The sequence below is a fragment of the Cylas formicarius genome, unplaced genomic scaffold (genome assembly GCF_029955315.1).
Source record: "Cylas formicarius isolate icCylForm1 unplaced genomic scaffold, icCylForm1.1 PGA_scaffold_6__28_contigs__length_40554024, whole genome shotgun sequence".
NCBI classification, from domain to species: Eukaryota; Metazoa; Arthropoda; class Insecta; order Coleoptera; family Brentidae; genus Cylas; species Cylas formicarius.
In genome coordinates this window covers 17,702,170-17,720,736 of record NW_026844347.1, presented here as the reverse complement: position 1 = coordinate 17,720,736, position 18,567 = coordinate 17,702,170, and the positions used below count along the sequence as shown (strand labels likewise).

The following is an 18,567-nucleotide window of genomic DNA, read 5'->3' as shown; positions in this document are numbered from 1 at the left end:
AGAGACACTTCTTAACTCTCAAGCCTCTAAACTTAACAATACCAGTCCCAGATTTGTCTCATTTGACATTAAGCAGGTTCTCCAGATGGCAATTTATCGAAAAACTTAACGCCGATTTCGGGAAACGCCACTCTGCACAATGAACTAGCGCGCATAATTAAATAAAAAAACGATTCCGGTTACTGACTGTTCATTGGTAGAGGAGGAGTATGTCTTCTCGTAAATTGTAAGTATTAATTAGTTTTTTTTATTATTATAAATTTACTAACTTCTAACCTGATTCAACCAGGCTCTTTTTTTGCGAAGCTGTGCGAGTTTCTTTAAAAAAAAATGAAACAATGTGCAAAAGCAACGAGAATCGACGTGGCTGAAGTTAGCTTGCGATTGGGATTGAAATCTGCGTCAAACTAAAGCGGACCAAACAAATACTGCTCAGTATTAAAACAATGCGGTATTAACCTTATCTTTATTGATTTATTTATTTCCCATCCCCATCGCCCTGTAGGGGCGTCAAAATACTGCGCCCATATACCTAAATACGAACACTTTTCTACGATTTCAATGATATTCAATGAGCCTGGATAAGGGATGTAAAATTTAATTTAACAATACTGAAATATTCCCAAATTTTGCTTGCTCGGTATAGCATGGATTAGTAAAATTTTTTAAACAGACTAACATTAAAAAAATTGCGCCTACTAAAAACAAACAATAAAGCTGCTTAATTAGCGCGGTCGGTTTGTTAAATGTGGAACCTTCAAAAAGCTACCCTTATCCAAATAATTGTACGTTTCATTCTGTAGAGGATTTTGGGCTGCGTCAAAAATATGTGGAATATGAAGCTAATTTTGCTTTCCTTAATAGGATTAGCCAGCTTGTAAGTATGTGGAATATGAAGTTAATTTTTGTTTTGTTTAGTAGTGACTAGGCAGGTTGTAATTTTTTTCGACATCGAAGAAGTCAAAAAACACATTTGTATCAAAAAATTGTATGTTTCACTCTGTAGATGATTTTATTCTGCGTCAAGAATTTGTGGAATCACATTACAAGACCCAACAACGTAAACATTTTTTTTCTTCTTCAAATTATTAACTTTTCTTGCCTTTTTCAAGTAACCAAATCTAGTTTTTCTAGTTATTTCTGCTTAAAGGCTATACTAAAAGGAACTTGTAACTAAAACCTATTTTATTACTTTTTCAACTATTGCATAATTGTGCACCGTAAAATAATAAAGTGTTCTTCAGATTAATTAGCTTTCTTCAAAATAAAATGTTTTCTTTCAGTTAACCAAAATTTACTTTACTAGTATTCTTACTTAGCCGTAGAGAAAAAAATATGTAACTAAAACTTGTTTTCAAATTTTTAATTAAAAGGTTTACTATTTTACTATTTTCAACTACGCAAAATTCACTAAAATGTTTTCTTTGATATTTAAAATTAAAAAGTATCCTTCAAATTAAAAGATGACCCGCAAATTAAAAAGTGTTCTTCAGATTAATTACTTTTCTTCAAATTAAAATGTTTTCTTTTAGTTAACTAGAACTAAATACTCTGGTACTTTTACTTAGCCGTGGAGGAAAGAAATTGTAACTAGAACTTTTTAAATTTCAAATTAAAAGGTTTTCTGACAATTTTCAACTAATGTAAAATTAACTAAAACGTTTTCATTGATATTTAAAATTAAAAATTATCCTTCGTGTAACTCAAATTAAAAATTTTTCTTCAAATTGAAATGTTTTCTTTCTTCTATTTTTCTGTTTCTATTTTATTGTTTATATTCATTTCTCAATAAGCTCGCCATATAGTTGGTCAAAAGTGAATGGACTAGGATACCGAAGGTTGGTATCGATTTCATCGTCAATTCCCTAGTAGAACATAAGCTTTTAAATTGGCGTCAATATAGTTTGCATACTTTTTTATATGGGACGCAACTGTTAATGAAGTTGTTCGATTTATAAATGGAGTAGTGGTATCCCATTATTCTGGGACCAATACTTGATAGAACTGCTCAGAAACGAAAAAGAGAAACAACCTTACAGTTCACATACTCAACGCAATTTGTAAAAGCGGACATATAGCCCAGAACTGGTTAACGTCTACATATATTCTTCTGCCTAAAAAGCCCAAAGCGAGGCAGTGCGAGAATCACAGAACAATCTGCCTCTTAAGCCACGCAGCAAAGATCCTGATGAGAACCATTTTCAAACGATTCCGCTTCAAATGCGTCTAACCTTCATGGTCCAAAGATATTTGGAAGTGAGACGGAAACGGAAAAAGTAGAACAGCGCTCGTAATTAATAAACTTCACTCTGGTTAAAATCTTATTTTGAAAGTAACATAGAAGACAAATTTGACGAAGTGTTTTTCATCTGCACTATCCTTGCACTTATGAAGAATTTCCATAACAACTTCTTTTATAGTTCGTTTACAAGTTAGGGTCAAACATAGTAATGTCAATGAAGATTTGGACGAAACGAAAAAGGAAATTTGTACTACAATTACTAGAATGATTGTCCATATAGTCTCTCTAGAAATAGAAATTTAGTTAGCCAAGAATGACTTATTGAAACACAAGTAATATCCACGTGTTAGGTAGGCATTGCACATCATTGCGTATTGTATTTAAAAGCTTTGTTTGTTAACCGCAATAGTTTTCTTTTTACTAACCTCTACTCGAATATGCGTCTTATAAAGATAGACGTCTGGCATGAGGTCAAGAATCGGCTCACTGGTATTAGAAGTCTAACTGGGTCGTAAAATAGTTAAGCAAAGATGACCCCAATTTTCCATGAAGCATGAGGGTCCGTTTACTCGACGCGTTATAATTTATGGCACTGGAACGTACGCCTTCCTAGGCGGACGTCGACTAGTATAAGGGGAGGGGCGAAGACAATGCCAGACCCCATGCCGCTGCAGTTACGAGAAACTTAACCCCACCAAAAAAGATTTAAAAAAAAAAGAAGCAACGAATTATATAATTTTCCATAAAAAATTGCAAATTTGATTTTACCTATGTAATTTTGCTGTACCTACATATTTATACAGCAAATATATTCTTGTTGTTTTGCAAAAATGTTCCCAAAAACTAACGGTCCTAAAAAAAGTATGGTAAGTAATAAGTTAAGCTTTTCAAACGACGGGTCTCGTTTTTAAAAACACTTTTTATTGTTTTACAAACAGAGCTAGGAGCTTTACATTAAGCTCTTACCAGGAGAATTGAATACAAAGTAAATTATACACAAATTTATAATGTTCTTATGTTAACGTCGCGTCGCAGATACTAAGAATGCTGAAGCTAGCATTTCTTGTAGTCATCAGGATATTCTATCACATAATTCCTCCCTCCGTAGCGGAAAACAACATGGACGAAGGGTTGTTTTCGGAAGACTGGTCGTACTGGGTTTTCTTGGAACCTTGCAGTAACCGGCTCTTGTAGATTTTCTATGCTGTAAGTATTAGCAACATTAAAATAAACATCGTTTCCGTTGAAAGGGCGAGACTCGAAGTGACTGGATGAATTTCATAACCAATGTCGGGGATCGATGATTTCGCAGTTTCTCGTAGTTTTGAGATCAATCGATTGTAGTTGAAGTGGCGGGTACTTCACATTGTGATGTACCATATTTATACCACAGTTATATGGAACATCGATTGGGCAGGCGTCTTCAGTGAAAGCTATTTCTTCATTTCGACAAATCATTTGTAATTTAAGTTTCTGTTCCGATGGTATCATCAAAACAAAATCTACTGCTGATTGGTCGTATTATGTGCGTTAAAATATATACGTTGACTAAATGGCAATTTTTGTTCCCGGCTTCGGCATATTTAATGAGGGTAGTCACACAATCACCCATTGGCTAGTTAGTTGGCCATTGCCCAACTTGCCTATTTCTTGAGACTTCGCGTGGTTGAGTCATATTAATTGGAGATCTCGGAAAATTATTACTTTGAGGAGTAAACTGATTTTGATAATGCCTAATTCCGGAATTTTGGTTATGATGATTGTTGTTATGAACATAATTTGTGGGGCGAATAGGTTAGGTTGTACATAATTAAAATTTTGTTGACTAAAATCATTTGGTTTTTGTGAAAACTGTTTAGCGGATTCGATAGAAGTATTAGGCAAAATTTTTGATTGAATTAGAATTCTGAAGAGATTTTGTGTATACTGAAATTTTTCCTCTTCCATGATTTGGGTCATAGCTAATTCTATACAGCTGAAGTTTTATAATACTTATAATACTTTGTAACTGTTCTGGTAATCTTCTAATAAACTTCCTTAACCAAATTTCGTCGTATTATATCGAAGGGAAATGCATTAATTTTTGGAGCAAGGATGCATCTTAAGCTTGTAATCTTTTCCCACGATCTAAAGAATGCTCATTTTTAAAATGAGTGGCCATTAACAAATCCAGTTCTAAACATTCCAAGTTTCGTATATCTCCAAAATAATTTAACAAAGCTGCTTTTGTATTATCCCACTTTGCTAACTCCATTCTACATCCTACTAGAATTTATGCGCGATATACAGGTTTCATTCTTCGAGTCCTTAATAAATATTGTTTTAAAATGTCTTCGTTTCGTTGGTCATATGTATAAAAAAAAATCTCCAGCTGATTGAAAACTATTTAAAGTGTTGGGATTTTTATATGGCAGAATACGGTCTAAACATTTTTACCAAAATGTAATTTACCGTTGCATTTGACGATTGATTAGAATTCATTTTTTAATTGATATGACTATTTTCTACTTTCTTTTGCACTAAATTTAAAGAAGTAAAGAACTCACTTACGTTTTTATCTTTTTCTTAAAATTGAACTTAAAACTAAGAATCCTAAAATTATTTCCGCCGTCCTAACAAGCGAAGATGAAAGGAGAACAATAGTTCTCTCTCTCTTAGTCGTCAGACTATTCTTCCAATTGGAATCTTCCTTGCGTAGCGCTGCTTGCGAGGGTGATTTATTTTCTTCTTTACCCTCAATTGAACTCAATCACGTTGAGTTTCTCAGACAGTCTATCACTGGTTTGTTTTGGAGTTTACGGATTGAAACCCACATTTCGCGATCAAATCGTCCTGATGACGCGGCATTGACTGAAAACTAACCCAAATCTATAACAACCGCGTAAGTAAGTTAAGGTTTTCAAAGGAGGGGTCTAGTTTTTTAAAACACGGAGCTACGAGCTTTACATTAAGCCGCTACAAGGAGAATTGAAATACAAGATACATTGTACACATATTTTTAACTTTCTTATGCGAACGTCGCGTAGCATATACTGAAAATGCTGTAATAATGAGGATATTCCATCACGTAATTAATGTGTTTGGTTAACTTTTTAAGTCCTTCGTTTTCTAGGCACACAGTCTAGCATCCTCGAATAAAGTTGTAATTTTTGAAAGGAATCAGTTTTTAAAACGGTATTCCGAAGTTCAATAATTTAACTGGCGCAGTCGGTAGTATTTATATTCAACTATCGAAAGAAGTCATTTCAATTCAATTTCAATGTCTTCAGAACAATTAACAAATATTTTTTAGGAAATTAAGTATTAAACAATTCGTCCTTAGCTGACTCTTATTCTACTTCTCATGTAGAAGTGTTGGCAAGACTTCCTTAATTACTGATAAGAAATTGAATTTATCAAACAATGGAAGCAAGTGTTTAAACACCAAAAATAAACCCTAAATAAATGACAATAAATTTTTTCTCCCTCAATTTTTCAATGCAAAAATCAATTGCACAGTAGAATCAATTACATCTATTCCAGAGATAGATGAAAACTCCAAATTAGGTATCTTTGACACATGTTCTGGTAGCCAAGCTTATGAGAAATAATCCTATGGTCACCCCAATTTAACGAAAATATTTCTTTACACCATGCGGATAGCGCATACATTTTTTAAAAGTATTTGAATAAAAGCTAATTTCATTCTTTTGGGACAATAAAAACAAGAAATAGGAAATACAATATCAAAAATAAAAGGCAATGGTACACACAAAAAATAACAATAAGAGCAAAATTTATGTTGAACTACGATTTCTCTAGAATAATAACAAAATTACAAAAAATAGTATATTATGCAACAAGTGTGATAAACGGCATTTGAGTCACGAGTTTATTTCGCGCGAGTGGAGCGAGTCTTAATAAACGAGTGAATTAAAAAGTTTTCCGCACGTGTTGCATGATATACTTTTTATACGACCGTTAGTTTTTGGGTACAGATTTGCAAAACAACACAAATACAGAACACAAGAATTGAGAAAAGTCAAAATTAAAGCCGTGCGTTAAAGTCTCCTAAAACATCCGATTGCTTCCAAACCCGTTTTAACATCCCGCAAATGGCTCGAATCCATAAGAAACGAAACTAACCATAGTAAAGTAACGCTTTCCGGCCTATAGATTGGTGTATATTTAGGTATTTTACAGAAGGGAGTAGAAATCTTCAAATCTTACGGATTCGTAAGGCGGTTTTCGATCAATCGAACTTGCTGATGTTTCGCCAATTATCATGTTGCCTTTTTAAGAGTTTAACTGAAACTGGCTCGCGTGCTACCCTTTACATGGTTATAAATTATTTCAGGGAGGCGGAGCTAAAGGAGGGGCATAAGCGTTGTCTCAGATTCCCATAATGAATGCTCGCATTTTTCTTTTTTAGAATTGATTAAATGTAAGAATGTTAGTTTAATCGAATAACATTTGATGTTCTGTTTTGTGATTGTGTTCGACAACTGCTCATGGGTTTATTTGTTGCAGTCTTAAGCCTCTTTCATGTTCTTTCAGCCTGGTTGATATTTTTAGTCCGGTCTCTCCAATGTATTCCTTGCCCCATATACATGGAATGCTGTAAACTTCTGGTTGTTGAGAGATTTTTGGACAAGTAATAAATCTGGTTTTGGCATTTTATTTGATATGTGGTCAGTGATGTTTTGAATACAAGGAAGGATAACAGTGGCAAGTGTGGGGTTCCGTTAGGACTTATTGTCCTTTAAGGTTGTTTTGAAGCTTATTTTGTGATGGAAAATATTAGAGAGAAGCGTAGAAGAGCAATTTTGGGTCCAGTGACTCATTTTTAGATAGTTTTACGACTCTCTCTCAGAAGGGGAGGAGACCCCGTATCATCTGCTCACTGAGTGCCCTGCTTTGAAATGGGCAAGATTTGGAGTCTCCGGGACGCCCCTGATCGATCCGGATTCAGTACACGGTATTGGGCTAAAGGAGTTGCTGACCTTCTATAGGAGAGGCGGCATTCTGGACGCCCTCTAGCGCGATCTAAGGGCACAACGGGCCCATGTGCTTGGACGCCCGTGGGGGCGCCTCCGTTTAATACAAATGCGGCTCTCTAAACAATAGTTGACAAGCCATGATTTTTGGCCGGATGAAGATGTGAAAACGCTGAGTGATCCCACGCTGAGTGCGTGGGATTTCTATAAATGGAATAACCCAATTTTAGGTCTGACTTCCTTTTGATCAGCAAATCTAGGAATGCGAGATGGCGAAAAGTATGTTAGGGTGTATAGACTTTAATGGATAAAAAAAACTCGTAGGTATTCTTAAACATGAGACCAAATAACAAAAGTATGGGAATCAGCCATCCGTCGACATTCATGCCACTCATTTAGCTCCGCCCCCCTCATATAATATATAAGAAGGTACAGAGTAGAATTCGCGCCAGTTTCAGTTAAGCACAGAAGAACCCAACAGGATGATTGGCGAAACGCCAGCAAGTTCGATTCATCAACAACCAACGTAGGAGGAATCCAGAAGATTTGTAAATAGTATTTAACAACCTGTGGAAGTTTCGTTGAAAAATTAAAGCTGGTGAACAATTTAAACATAACAGAAGAATCAACAGAATGTTATAATAATAATGTATCAAGCAGCACAAAGTTTAATCATTTTAATAACTTTTTTTTCAAAATAATAACATATTATGAAAAGCCAAGAAAGCTAATAGTAGCAGATAAGCACTTCCCAAACAATTTTCAAAAACATCTCACGGACTGACGAATTTCGCGGTTGTTAGTTTAACACCTATGCAGAGTTCATAGGGATATAGATTTTCGTCAACACTTTTTTTTCAAATTTTTCAAATTGTTTTGCAAAACCTACCAAGAATAATAAAGTTGAAGTATATTGAAAAATTTGTGACATAAATTGTAGTAGTAATGACATGTGAAACGCTAGTTTTAATCATGAAACGAGACTTTAATAGTAAATTAAGTTTAGATATTCCTACGAAACTTGTAAGTAGTCTTTTACACTTATCTTCCAGGGTAAATGGGAGAAACACTTTCCAAAGTGGACAAAACAATTGTAATTGCGTAATCTTGTTGCTAATACGGAAAGAAAATAATCAGGAAAATTTCCTATCAGAGCCTCATAGTTTTGGTAGCCGTTGGTTTAATAACGTTATTTGGGTGGGAGATTGTCAAGCACAATTCCCTATTTACAGCTGTCATGCCGATATACTCAGAACATTTTCGTAAATCTGTGGAGAGATTTCACTAAGTGTGAGATCTTCAATATACTATGTCAAATAACGCATTTGTCGATCTTTCCTAGCATGTCTAAATTAAATTTTCGAATCATTTAACCAAAGTGTATCCTTCCTTATTTTTATTTTAAAATTATAAAGTAGATTTTTTTGAATGATGTAACAAAGTTTTCTACGTGATTCCATGGTTGACTGTGCATAAATATGTTTAATAGGAAAATTGCTTAGGTTTAATGGCCAGATGCGACATGTGTGATGTGATAAAAAAATCATAAATAACAATTGATACATTTGTTGATAAACTTTCTTAAAAATGGGTGTCAAGGCAACAAAAGTAAATTGCTCTAAGCATGTTATTTAAAAAACGAGCCAGTGTATAAAGCAAAATATTAATAAATAAAATCTTATTAACAAAAAATAATAATTATAAAGGGTTATAAAAGAATGCAAATTTCACATCTGTTCATTTGGTCGAAATGAATTAAATTTATACTGTAAGTCACTTACCGCATAAACTGCACCCAATGGCATAACTAAGCATGCTACCATCAAATCCGCAACAGCAAGGGAGACAATTAAGTAGTTCGCTACGTTCTGGAGATTCCTCTCGAGAAGAATGGCCGCTATAACAAACACGTTACCTAAAAATAGGAATAAACTGAATTACTTCTAAGTTGTTCGGGCTTTTATGTTGAAAATTCATTCGGCAATCAATCTCATCAAATGGAACACGACATCATCAACGTAATATGAACATATAGTAAAAATTTTCTGAGCTCATCCGTATGATGGTGATTTGAGATTATAATTATTTCTGAACACATCATTAGAATGACGATCCCAGCCGATAATTGTAGACAGCGAAATAAGATTTACCATATTGGGATGTATTCTTTTCTTTTGGTATTGTATTTGGAGCATCCACGATATATTGTCACAGGAAGAACGTGAATTCCTTTTAAAGCGTTCGGGTTACAATGTTAAAAATTAAGGCAGCCAGCAATCTCATCAAATGGTATAGAACACCATATATTTCATATGAGCATATAGTAAAAATGAAGTCGAAGGAGAGGCGTAAATACGAATGTGCTTAGCTAGAATCATCCAGGACAAGAACGCAGAGTTTCAATCCAGAATTTTACCTGCATTTGACAATATACAAGGCGGTAGTCTCGCCACTGGTAGACGCAGATTTAGATTACCGAAAATAGCATTTAAAAGCTACGGAGGTAGTATTTAAGACAACCTTTCATTTTCGGCTCAATTTAGAAAAATACATAATGATTCGAATATTAATGAAAAGCATAAAATTGAATACTTAGTTCAAGCCACGATACCGCATATCAAAGCGCGACAGTTCGTTCTATGTTAAAAGAAAACTATTAAAAAATAAATTTGAATAATATAACAATAAAAGGTAGAATCAGTCACGAACGCCTAAACTCGCGTACCCCAAGATTTTATTAGTACAGTTCATCAACCAGTGCTATGGGGGAATATACACCAACTATATGACAAAAGAGGAAGAAAATGAACAACATGTGTGCTTAGCTGCTGAATAATAAAATAGACATAGGAAACCGATAGCACCCATTTCTACTGGCTACTGGCATGGTAAATTTGCTAGTCATTAAATAATTAAATGGCAACCACATTTGGTTGAGGCCCATGATCAGCTAACCATCTGCAATGATAGAGTGCCAATATTTCACCAACTGTAGACTAAAGAACTAAAATTCCTGCCTTGACGGATATAGGCTTATCTGGGTCCATTGAACTTCTTCTTGGAACAAATGTTGCAGGCAGAATTTACATGCGTCAACTTCCTCATTTAGAATGGCTGGCTAATATTCCATCAAACCGAATGAATGAACGTATTTTGAATTTGCTGATAAAACAAGTTAGCATTAGCAAAATTATAATTTTAACATTCCAAGTAACAGCGTATAAAAACACTTATAAAGAATATTAATTTTTACAAATTGCACTTTTGTAGGAATTAATAAAATTATTAAAGTATTACTCAAAAAATCCAAATACCTGTTTTAAACTGGCATAACAATTTTGACGCACTTATAGACTCAAAGGAGCTTAAAAAATTTAAGCACTCCAAAATATCAAAGCATCGTTTTCTCGACCCCTCAGCATACCTTGAACTATGAGAATAATATAATACCCGAGGGATTAACGTTGTATCATTATTAATCCAACATTCACGTTAATTTCTATGAAAATGTAAAGGTCACACTAAAAGACTAATTTGAAATGCTTGTCCGCCCATCTAAAAGTCGTAAACAACGTAATCAGATTATTTTAGCCTTGAAAAATCAAAAATTGTACCTCTTCTTTCCGATTTTACACAAAATTCTTTGTAAGAAAAAATATCGTATGGTTATAAACTATTTTCATCTCATCTGTCTGTCTGTTTCTCTGGGAATAAATAGATTTTAGACAATCTTGAAAAGTGTACCCAGTTGACTACTTGACACAAGAATTTCACCAAATCGAAATAGGTACAAAATAGATCGAATTAACGACATTTATAGTAAACCAAAATCATTTTGAATATCTTGGAATGTCGTTTGATCTGAAAAATGCGCATGCCACTTTCCAGTGCATGACGCTGTCATATTCTCGAAATCTCTAACTCAAAAGTTTAACCAGACAAATCGGAATTTTTCTGTAAAGAATTTGGCATATAATAACCCCAGAAGGTGTTAAACCGAACGTTGTACAATAGAACCGGCGCAATGTTATCTAATCCCTAAAACACAAAAGCAGGGGAAGCATTCCTAGCTCTGCTAGGATATTATAGCGGATTTATTGAAAAAATTGCAAAAATCACGTTTCCACTAAGTGTCTTTATAAAGTAAAAAAAAGTAATATAAGTAATCAAGATTATCAAAACATCATCATGAAATGCAAAAAACAAATTTCGTCATTCTCTAGAATCTCGATTTTTCGAATCTTCTCGAATTGGCACCGTACTGCCCCAAAATGATCATCCTATAGCTTTCTACTTCTGGACCCTTAATAAAGTAGATGGAAATTATCCAACAATTGAAAAAGTTCTTTAATCGATCATAGATTCCACTAAACATTTCTGTCACTATCTACGTCAAAAGTTTGTCATCGAAACGAACCATAATCTACTGGCCGAAATTAAAGGAACCAATTCTCGCCTTATTTCTTGGACGCTCAAAGTCGATGAATTCAATTTCGAGATCACATATAAAAAAGGAAAAGAACCTTTCGTGACAGATGATTTCTCCTGAATAGACATAAATGCTTTACGCGAAAGTGAAATACAATCGAACATCCCCGATGTTGAGGACTTCGATTTAGAAGATTTTATTATTAACGAAAAATACAATGACCCAATTCCTACCTCGATCCAAAACAAAAAGTCCGAATCAGATAACTAAATGATAACGATTGTGGCTTCACTGGCCATAGTAAAACCAATCAAAAATTTCAGAGTTACATGTAAGTCATCCATTCATAATCGATGTATAATTAGAATTCTCAAGGAAATTATGAAACCAGATGATGAATTTAATGTAAGTAATTAAAGCCCATCGTCCAAAGTTAGCACATGTAAAATATTAATTTTAATATCTTCATATTTAAAACCCTGCACAATTACAGATTCCTTTTCGAAACATGCAAACTAATATATACTGTTTCTTACCACAATACACCGAAAAAAATCGTTTCTGGCCAACGCTTAGGATCTTAAATTAACTTACTCATGGAGTTTTGTCATTTATTCTGTATCGAAATTCATTGCAGTATCCTCGGTAATTCTCCTTCTAACAGTCCAATAGAAAGAATACATTTTCTTTTGATTTATGACGAAGGTATCTACTCCACAACCGGTTATTCACCGTTTTCTTTACTATACGATTACTACATAAACCAACCAAACATGGACAATAACTAACCCCAGAACTAACCAAAGCTAACCAAGCACTTCTCGCCAAAAAGATACCGAATATTGGAAATCATGGAAAATACTCTTCTAGTTATTTAGATTACATTGTCAAAGCCGAATAACAATCTTTTAATGATTGGTCCTATAGTGTATTCCTGACCACTTATGCAACGTAAGTGAAGTATAATGTTTTTGAAATATGTAACTTCATGCGGGGAAAACGAGGTTTAATGATCTCCATAGAAAGTGGTATCAAATTTATTACTTGAAGTGTAGACAATAGTAACCTAGAAACAATCACTTAAAATTTGAAAATATTGAAGTACAATCAGCTTAAATCGACGGGCAAAATGTGTTTTGTGCCTAATCGATCACCAGATTCAAGGTACAAAAACCCAATTTTTTTTCCCATTTCCGACCCGCACTACTTCGTTTAAAATCACCATCTTTCATCTTTGTTTTCGTTAGATATCGGCACTACTGCACTTATCGCCTTCCTGGTCGGTATCGAAGCCAAGTTAAAACAAAACTTCAACAGCGATTCTTAGGAGATTGAAGCATCGAATGGGCATTTTGGAAGGAAGAAAGAGAATGATTTCAGTGAATGTAACCAACACTAACTAATACCGTGGACAAAAATTTTAGTTCAGTTAGTTTAACTTTGTAAGCTATGACCAAACGACGTACTCAATAGGCGTAAACCCTCAAAGATGAACCTTTTATTCATAGCCCAAATGTTAATCCTTCCTTTCTTATAGATTTTTTTTAGATCTTTAATAAAATTATCTCCGAAAACTCGGACATTTTGGTCCCAAACCCATACGATAATATCCCGAAGGGACTCGGATAAGTGGGAACTAAGCTTACATGGTAAAGTAACGCTTTCCGCACACTAGATCGGTGTAAAATCAGGTAGTTTACAGATAACGTGGAACAAAGTCAACAATTTAAATCCCTGTAACTTTTTCTCGGTTAATCACCAAAAATAATAAAAGTTCTGGTAGATCAATTAAACAAACGCCTTTGGTATTTTGAACAATGTAAATTTAGTTTTTATTTTTTTCCGATGTCATTCAAAACGATATAAAAAAATAAAGGCAACTTTTTTTGCCTTTTCGAGCTCTACAAGATAGTGGGGAAAGAACGTAGAGATTTTAGATACGACGTTTCGTTTCGACGAAATCATCGTCAACTTTATTGCTCCGTGAAAAAACTACATTATATATTGAAGAGCATACGACACAATCTGATACAATATGTCATTGTTTAAATCACCAAAAATGGGTTTTATAAAATTTTCAATGTTTTGGTGTATTAGGTGCTAATATAATTTATAAAAATTATTGCATTATTAAATATAAAACAACCTCCAGATAATCCGTGTAACACAACGAAAAAGCCTAATTTTTAATTTTTAAAAAATAGCATCAGCATTAGTATTATCTTGCTGCCAATTTTGACTTCGTCCAATGAAATTTCTAAAATACACATATTCACAGAAAAATTGAAATTTTATGAATTTACCTAATTGTCAGAGGTAGGCAAGGAAAAAACAGGTGATCTAGTATACATACACAAGGAATATAAAAAACTTTTAAATAGTTTAAAACCACACGGGAGGGAGTTATTGTCGATTTAAAATTTTAATTTTCTTTTGTGCCGTGATGTTATTTATAGGAGGTCGGACGACGAAAAAATTTCTTCTCTGTATTATCCTTTGGGGTCACTACAGGCAAATTGAATAATGTAACTTCCCTGACAATTTGTTTGATACAAAATAACTTCATCATTTCTGCAAGGAACCTTCTGTGGCCATATCAAAATGATCCACTTGACAGCACCACACTTTCTCGTTCACTTGGATCCCAATAATGCTCTCTGTTCAGGGAAGTGATTGCAAGCATAAGTATCTTGGTTCATATCTTCCCCGCAGGACAGAGGACAAACATGGATTTATTGTTCATCTTTGTTGGTGGTATGGGGTGGTAAAGATCTGTCGTACTAGGATCTTGTGCCCTTTGTTGTTACTTATATAACCGGGTTCACCCACCAACACTTTAAGATGTCCAACGGAAGACGGATTTACACACCCCTATTTAAACGTATTTCCAGTGCGGCCTCCGAGAATTCAGACAAGTATTGATGTAAGCCCAAACTTCAGGACTCGTCTAAGGGGTGTTTTTTTTCGATTTATAGAACTATAAGTTGCAATAAAACAACGATGAATTATTCGATTGACATGAATTTTATTTATCCGAAAGATAATCTTGTGGCATTACATTTTAAATATTATTTCTGGCATATGACCGCCACGGCTGGCGCGGATGTAATCCAATCTGGACGTCCAATTTTCGATGACTGTTTCCAACATTTGTGTCCGTATATCGGCAATAACACGGCGAATGTTGTCTTCCAAATGGTCAAGCGTTTGTGGCTTATCCGCATAGACCAATGACTTTACATAGCCCCACAAGATCTTGGAGGCCAATTCACAGGTCCGAAACGTGAAATTAGGCGGTCACCAAACGTGTCTTTCAATAAATCGATTGTGACACGAGCTGTGTGACATGTTGCGCCGTTTTGTTGAAACTACATCTCCTGGACATCATGGTTATTCAATTCAGGAATGAAAGAGTTAGTAATCATAGCTTCATACCGATCACCATTGACTGTAATGTTCTGGCCATCATCGTTTTTGAAGAAGTACGAATCAACTATTCCACCAGCCCAAAAAGCGCACCAGTCAGTTTTTCTGGATGTAACTCTGTTTCGACATACACTTGAGGATTAGCTTCGCTCCAAATGCGGCAGTTTTGTTTGTTGACGTAGTCATTCAACCAGAAGTGCGCTTCATCACTAAACAAAATGCGCTTATGAAAATCGGGAACAACGGCAATCTCGTTTTGGGCCCATTCAACGAATCTACGCCTTACTTGATGATCGGTTTGGCTTCAATTCTTGCACGAGTTGGAATTTGTAAGCACGTAAACCAAGATCCTTCCGCAAAATCTTTCATAAAGTGGATGGACACAGATCCAATTCCTGTGCTCGATGGCGGACGGACTCATTCGGGTCTGCCAAACCAAATTGAGAATAAATCACTTGACAGCTGTTAAATCGGCCACCATCTTGAACTTAATGCCAACTTAAAGTTCTATAATAATAATAATAATATAATAATAAAAGCTTAGATACTTTTGGCAATTTGGAGCTTACCGTCCGTCTTTCAGTAGAGTTACAAATGTGTTGTTTTTTCGTGACCTAAATGGTTTGATAACTGTTATAAATCGCTATCGTTTATAGAAATTAATTGAGCGATGGTAGCTATGTGCTTTCTTAAATATGTAGCTGTTAGAGCTTCAAATTTTTATTTATATTGCAGGCAACTGCTAGTTTCCTTAACACCTTGAAGATCCACAGAAAACTTTTATCAATATTTAGGTTGGCGAATAAATATGGATTCGGAGAGTTAATACACCTCCTCGACGTCAACAACACATCAATATTTCTTTGCATATACTTTGTAAAAATAACAGGGACAGCTTTCCCACGAATAGCGAACCTTTTCATATTTTTAACCAAAACTTTTTCAATATCTGATAGGGATTGATAAATATCCTGAACCTGAATATTTTAATAATGTCTTCTATTAACATACTCCCATTTTTCCATTTCTTAGCGGACAGGTCTTTATTTGAATTTATGAAAATAAAAACGAAATTGAGTTTCAATCTGCTGTTTTAATATTTCAATGTCTTTATTCCTTTCGACATCACCTTTTCTAGCATATAAAAATATAGCTGTGTCACAAACTTGCTTAAGAACTGTTGCCCACCTTAAAGCAAGAGAAGGACTCTTAAATATAATTAACTCGGGATAATAACCACACATTTGTAGCACTAACTAGGGCATCAAAAAAAACATGTTTGAAATAACCCATAAGGTCATTACCTTCTTTTAATTTGTTTTTTAAAATCAACAAAAATCTGGCTAATTCCAGCACGCGTTTGGACATAGTATTTGTTTCTTCTGATCCCCACATGTGAAGAAGCATCAAGCCACTTGATTGCGCATGCTTGGAATCTTTGTCGTTGGTCTTATGATGGCGCATTTTGAAGTGGCGATGGAGGTAGGGCCTTAGGAAAAATCCAGTACATCTAGGACACGGTAGATAATCTTTGCTGGTTCTTTGATGTTCTATTTTTGATCGACGAACTGGATTTTTAAATCCTTCCTTTCCACCAAAACTCAAAAAATTAATTTGGACCATGATTCGGATATATAAAAGCTCATTCACTCGTATCACTGCCGCTTTGTAGATATTTTTTAAATTGTTCGATTTTTAATACACTACACTACATTTTCTTTCAAAAAAGCAAAAAATTATTTGAGGCGATTTCTCATATCTTACCAGGTTTTGAGATATAAATCTGCGTTCACAAAATTGGCATTTTGTGTTATAATTTAACAACTGTAAAATTTCCAATAATTTTAATTCATTTTTAATTTACACATTTTCAAAAGGACTGCCGCCAATTAATTTCACATATTAATTTTTAAAAGGATATAAAAGATCTGTAAAAATTAGCTGTTTTTTGCTCACCCTCTTCGATCGTCCAGCAATTTATAAAGACCGGTAAAGGTATTCCCGTAACTTTTGTTAAACCGTATTATATTTGAATAATCTATCGCTTATTAATGATACATAAAAAAGGTGCATGTACATTTCGTAATAAAACCATATTTCAGGAATTCCATAGTCGCGCGAAATATATTGCCTACGATGAAACACCATTTTTCAAAAGTAAATACCTGTTTTGCGAATTTTTTCCTGTCACAATTTCCGCTCTTTAGAATTATTTTTTGACGACATTATGTTTAAAACATATTTCCTTATCATGGCGTCATTTCAAGTGTCGTGCAAAATTTGTAACATTCTTCTCGCAGTACATGCAATGGTTCCTTTTGTCTCTCTTCAGCTTGCTATATGTATTTTTGGTTGAAAAATTTGCACTACCATTTTCATTGAAACGTGATCTAGACGTTTTTTTCTTCTGAAGCAATGTTTACAATTGTTTCTATCGGTTTGTCCCTTTCATGGTCGGTACTGAGATTCTTTTCTAAAAATACTAATTATAAAAATAAAATGAAATATACAGTGCATTTCTTAAGTAAATGTAAGAAAAATTAATGCATCAATCATGTTAATCAATGTTAAGAAACCAAAATTGTATTAAATATTTCGTTTGAGATATGTTGAGTGGTTAAATTGAAATTACGGTAACTTTTTTGACAATCTGCTTTTGTTATTTTTTATGAATAATTGTTATGGTCAGATCTTTCGAAGCAACAAAATTCTTCGTTTCTCTTTTTTTTTAATATGTACTTTATTTCCGTGTAGATTTGATATAACGTAATCTAGTATTAAACGAAATTAAATTAATTTAATGTGACCCCAAGAAGAAACCCAAGAAACTTCCACAGACTACTGTAATACCATTTACAAATCTTCTGGATTCCTCCTGCGTCGGTTGTTGTTTTGGTCCGTCAGTTTCAGTTGAGCTCTAAAGGAACCAATAGGATGACTGACAAAACGTCAGAAAGTTTGCTTCATCAATAACCGACTCAGGAGAATTCTAGAAGATTTGTAACTAGTAGGTGAAAGTTACTTGCCAAAACTAGAATTTGCTGAAGAATCTGAGTAAGGAATGTGCTCGCGGCAACGAGTATAAATAAAATAATAATAATAATAATATAAATAAAATAATAAATAATAACTGCAAATTGTCAAGTGCTGTCCCGCGTAAATTTAAACTTTTAATACCATTGTGCCGCGCTGAACTCCATCTGCCACAAGTGCCACCCGCCACCGATAACCTTAATTATAAAGTGGTTTTTGGTACCTATCACCGACAATATTAATTATAAAGAGATTCCCCAAAACATAGATGTCGCCACTGACTAAAGCGATAAAAATGATGTAGATAAAAGATCAACGGGAAAATCAATAGGCAACCCTAAAACAGTGACCATAACATGTGCGAAATACGCATGCTGCCAATCCAGTCACGAGAGAAAAGGGCGAAACTCCAGCTCAAACTGTTCGTCCTTGATGTACACGACAGTTAGCAATCACGGGTG

At 34.3% G+C, this 18,567-nt stretch overlaps 1 protein-coding gene across 4 annotated transcripts in view; it reads right to left on the bottom strand.

The window, feature by feature from the left end:
- The window catches only part of LOC132703990 (5-hydroxytryptamine receptor-like), a 536,822-nt gene that overhangs the window by 116,525 nt on the left and 401,730 nt on the right, over positions 1 to 18,567 (bottom strand). For all 4 annotated transcript variants that reach the window (XM_060673574.1, XM_060673576.1, XM_060673577.1 and 1 more), the window contains one exon: positions 9,000 to 9,133. In XM_060673574.1, coding sequence (XP_060529557.1) covers positions 9,000 to 9,133 — 134 coding nt within the window. The remainder of the gene's footprint in view (positions 1 to 8,999; positions 9,134 to 18,567) is intronic.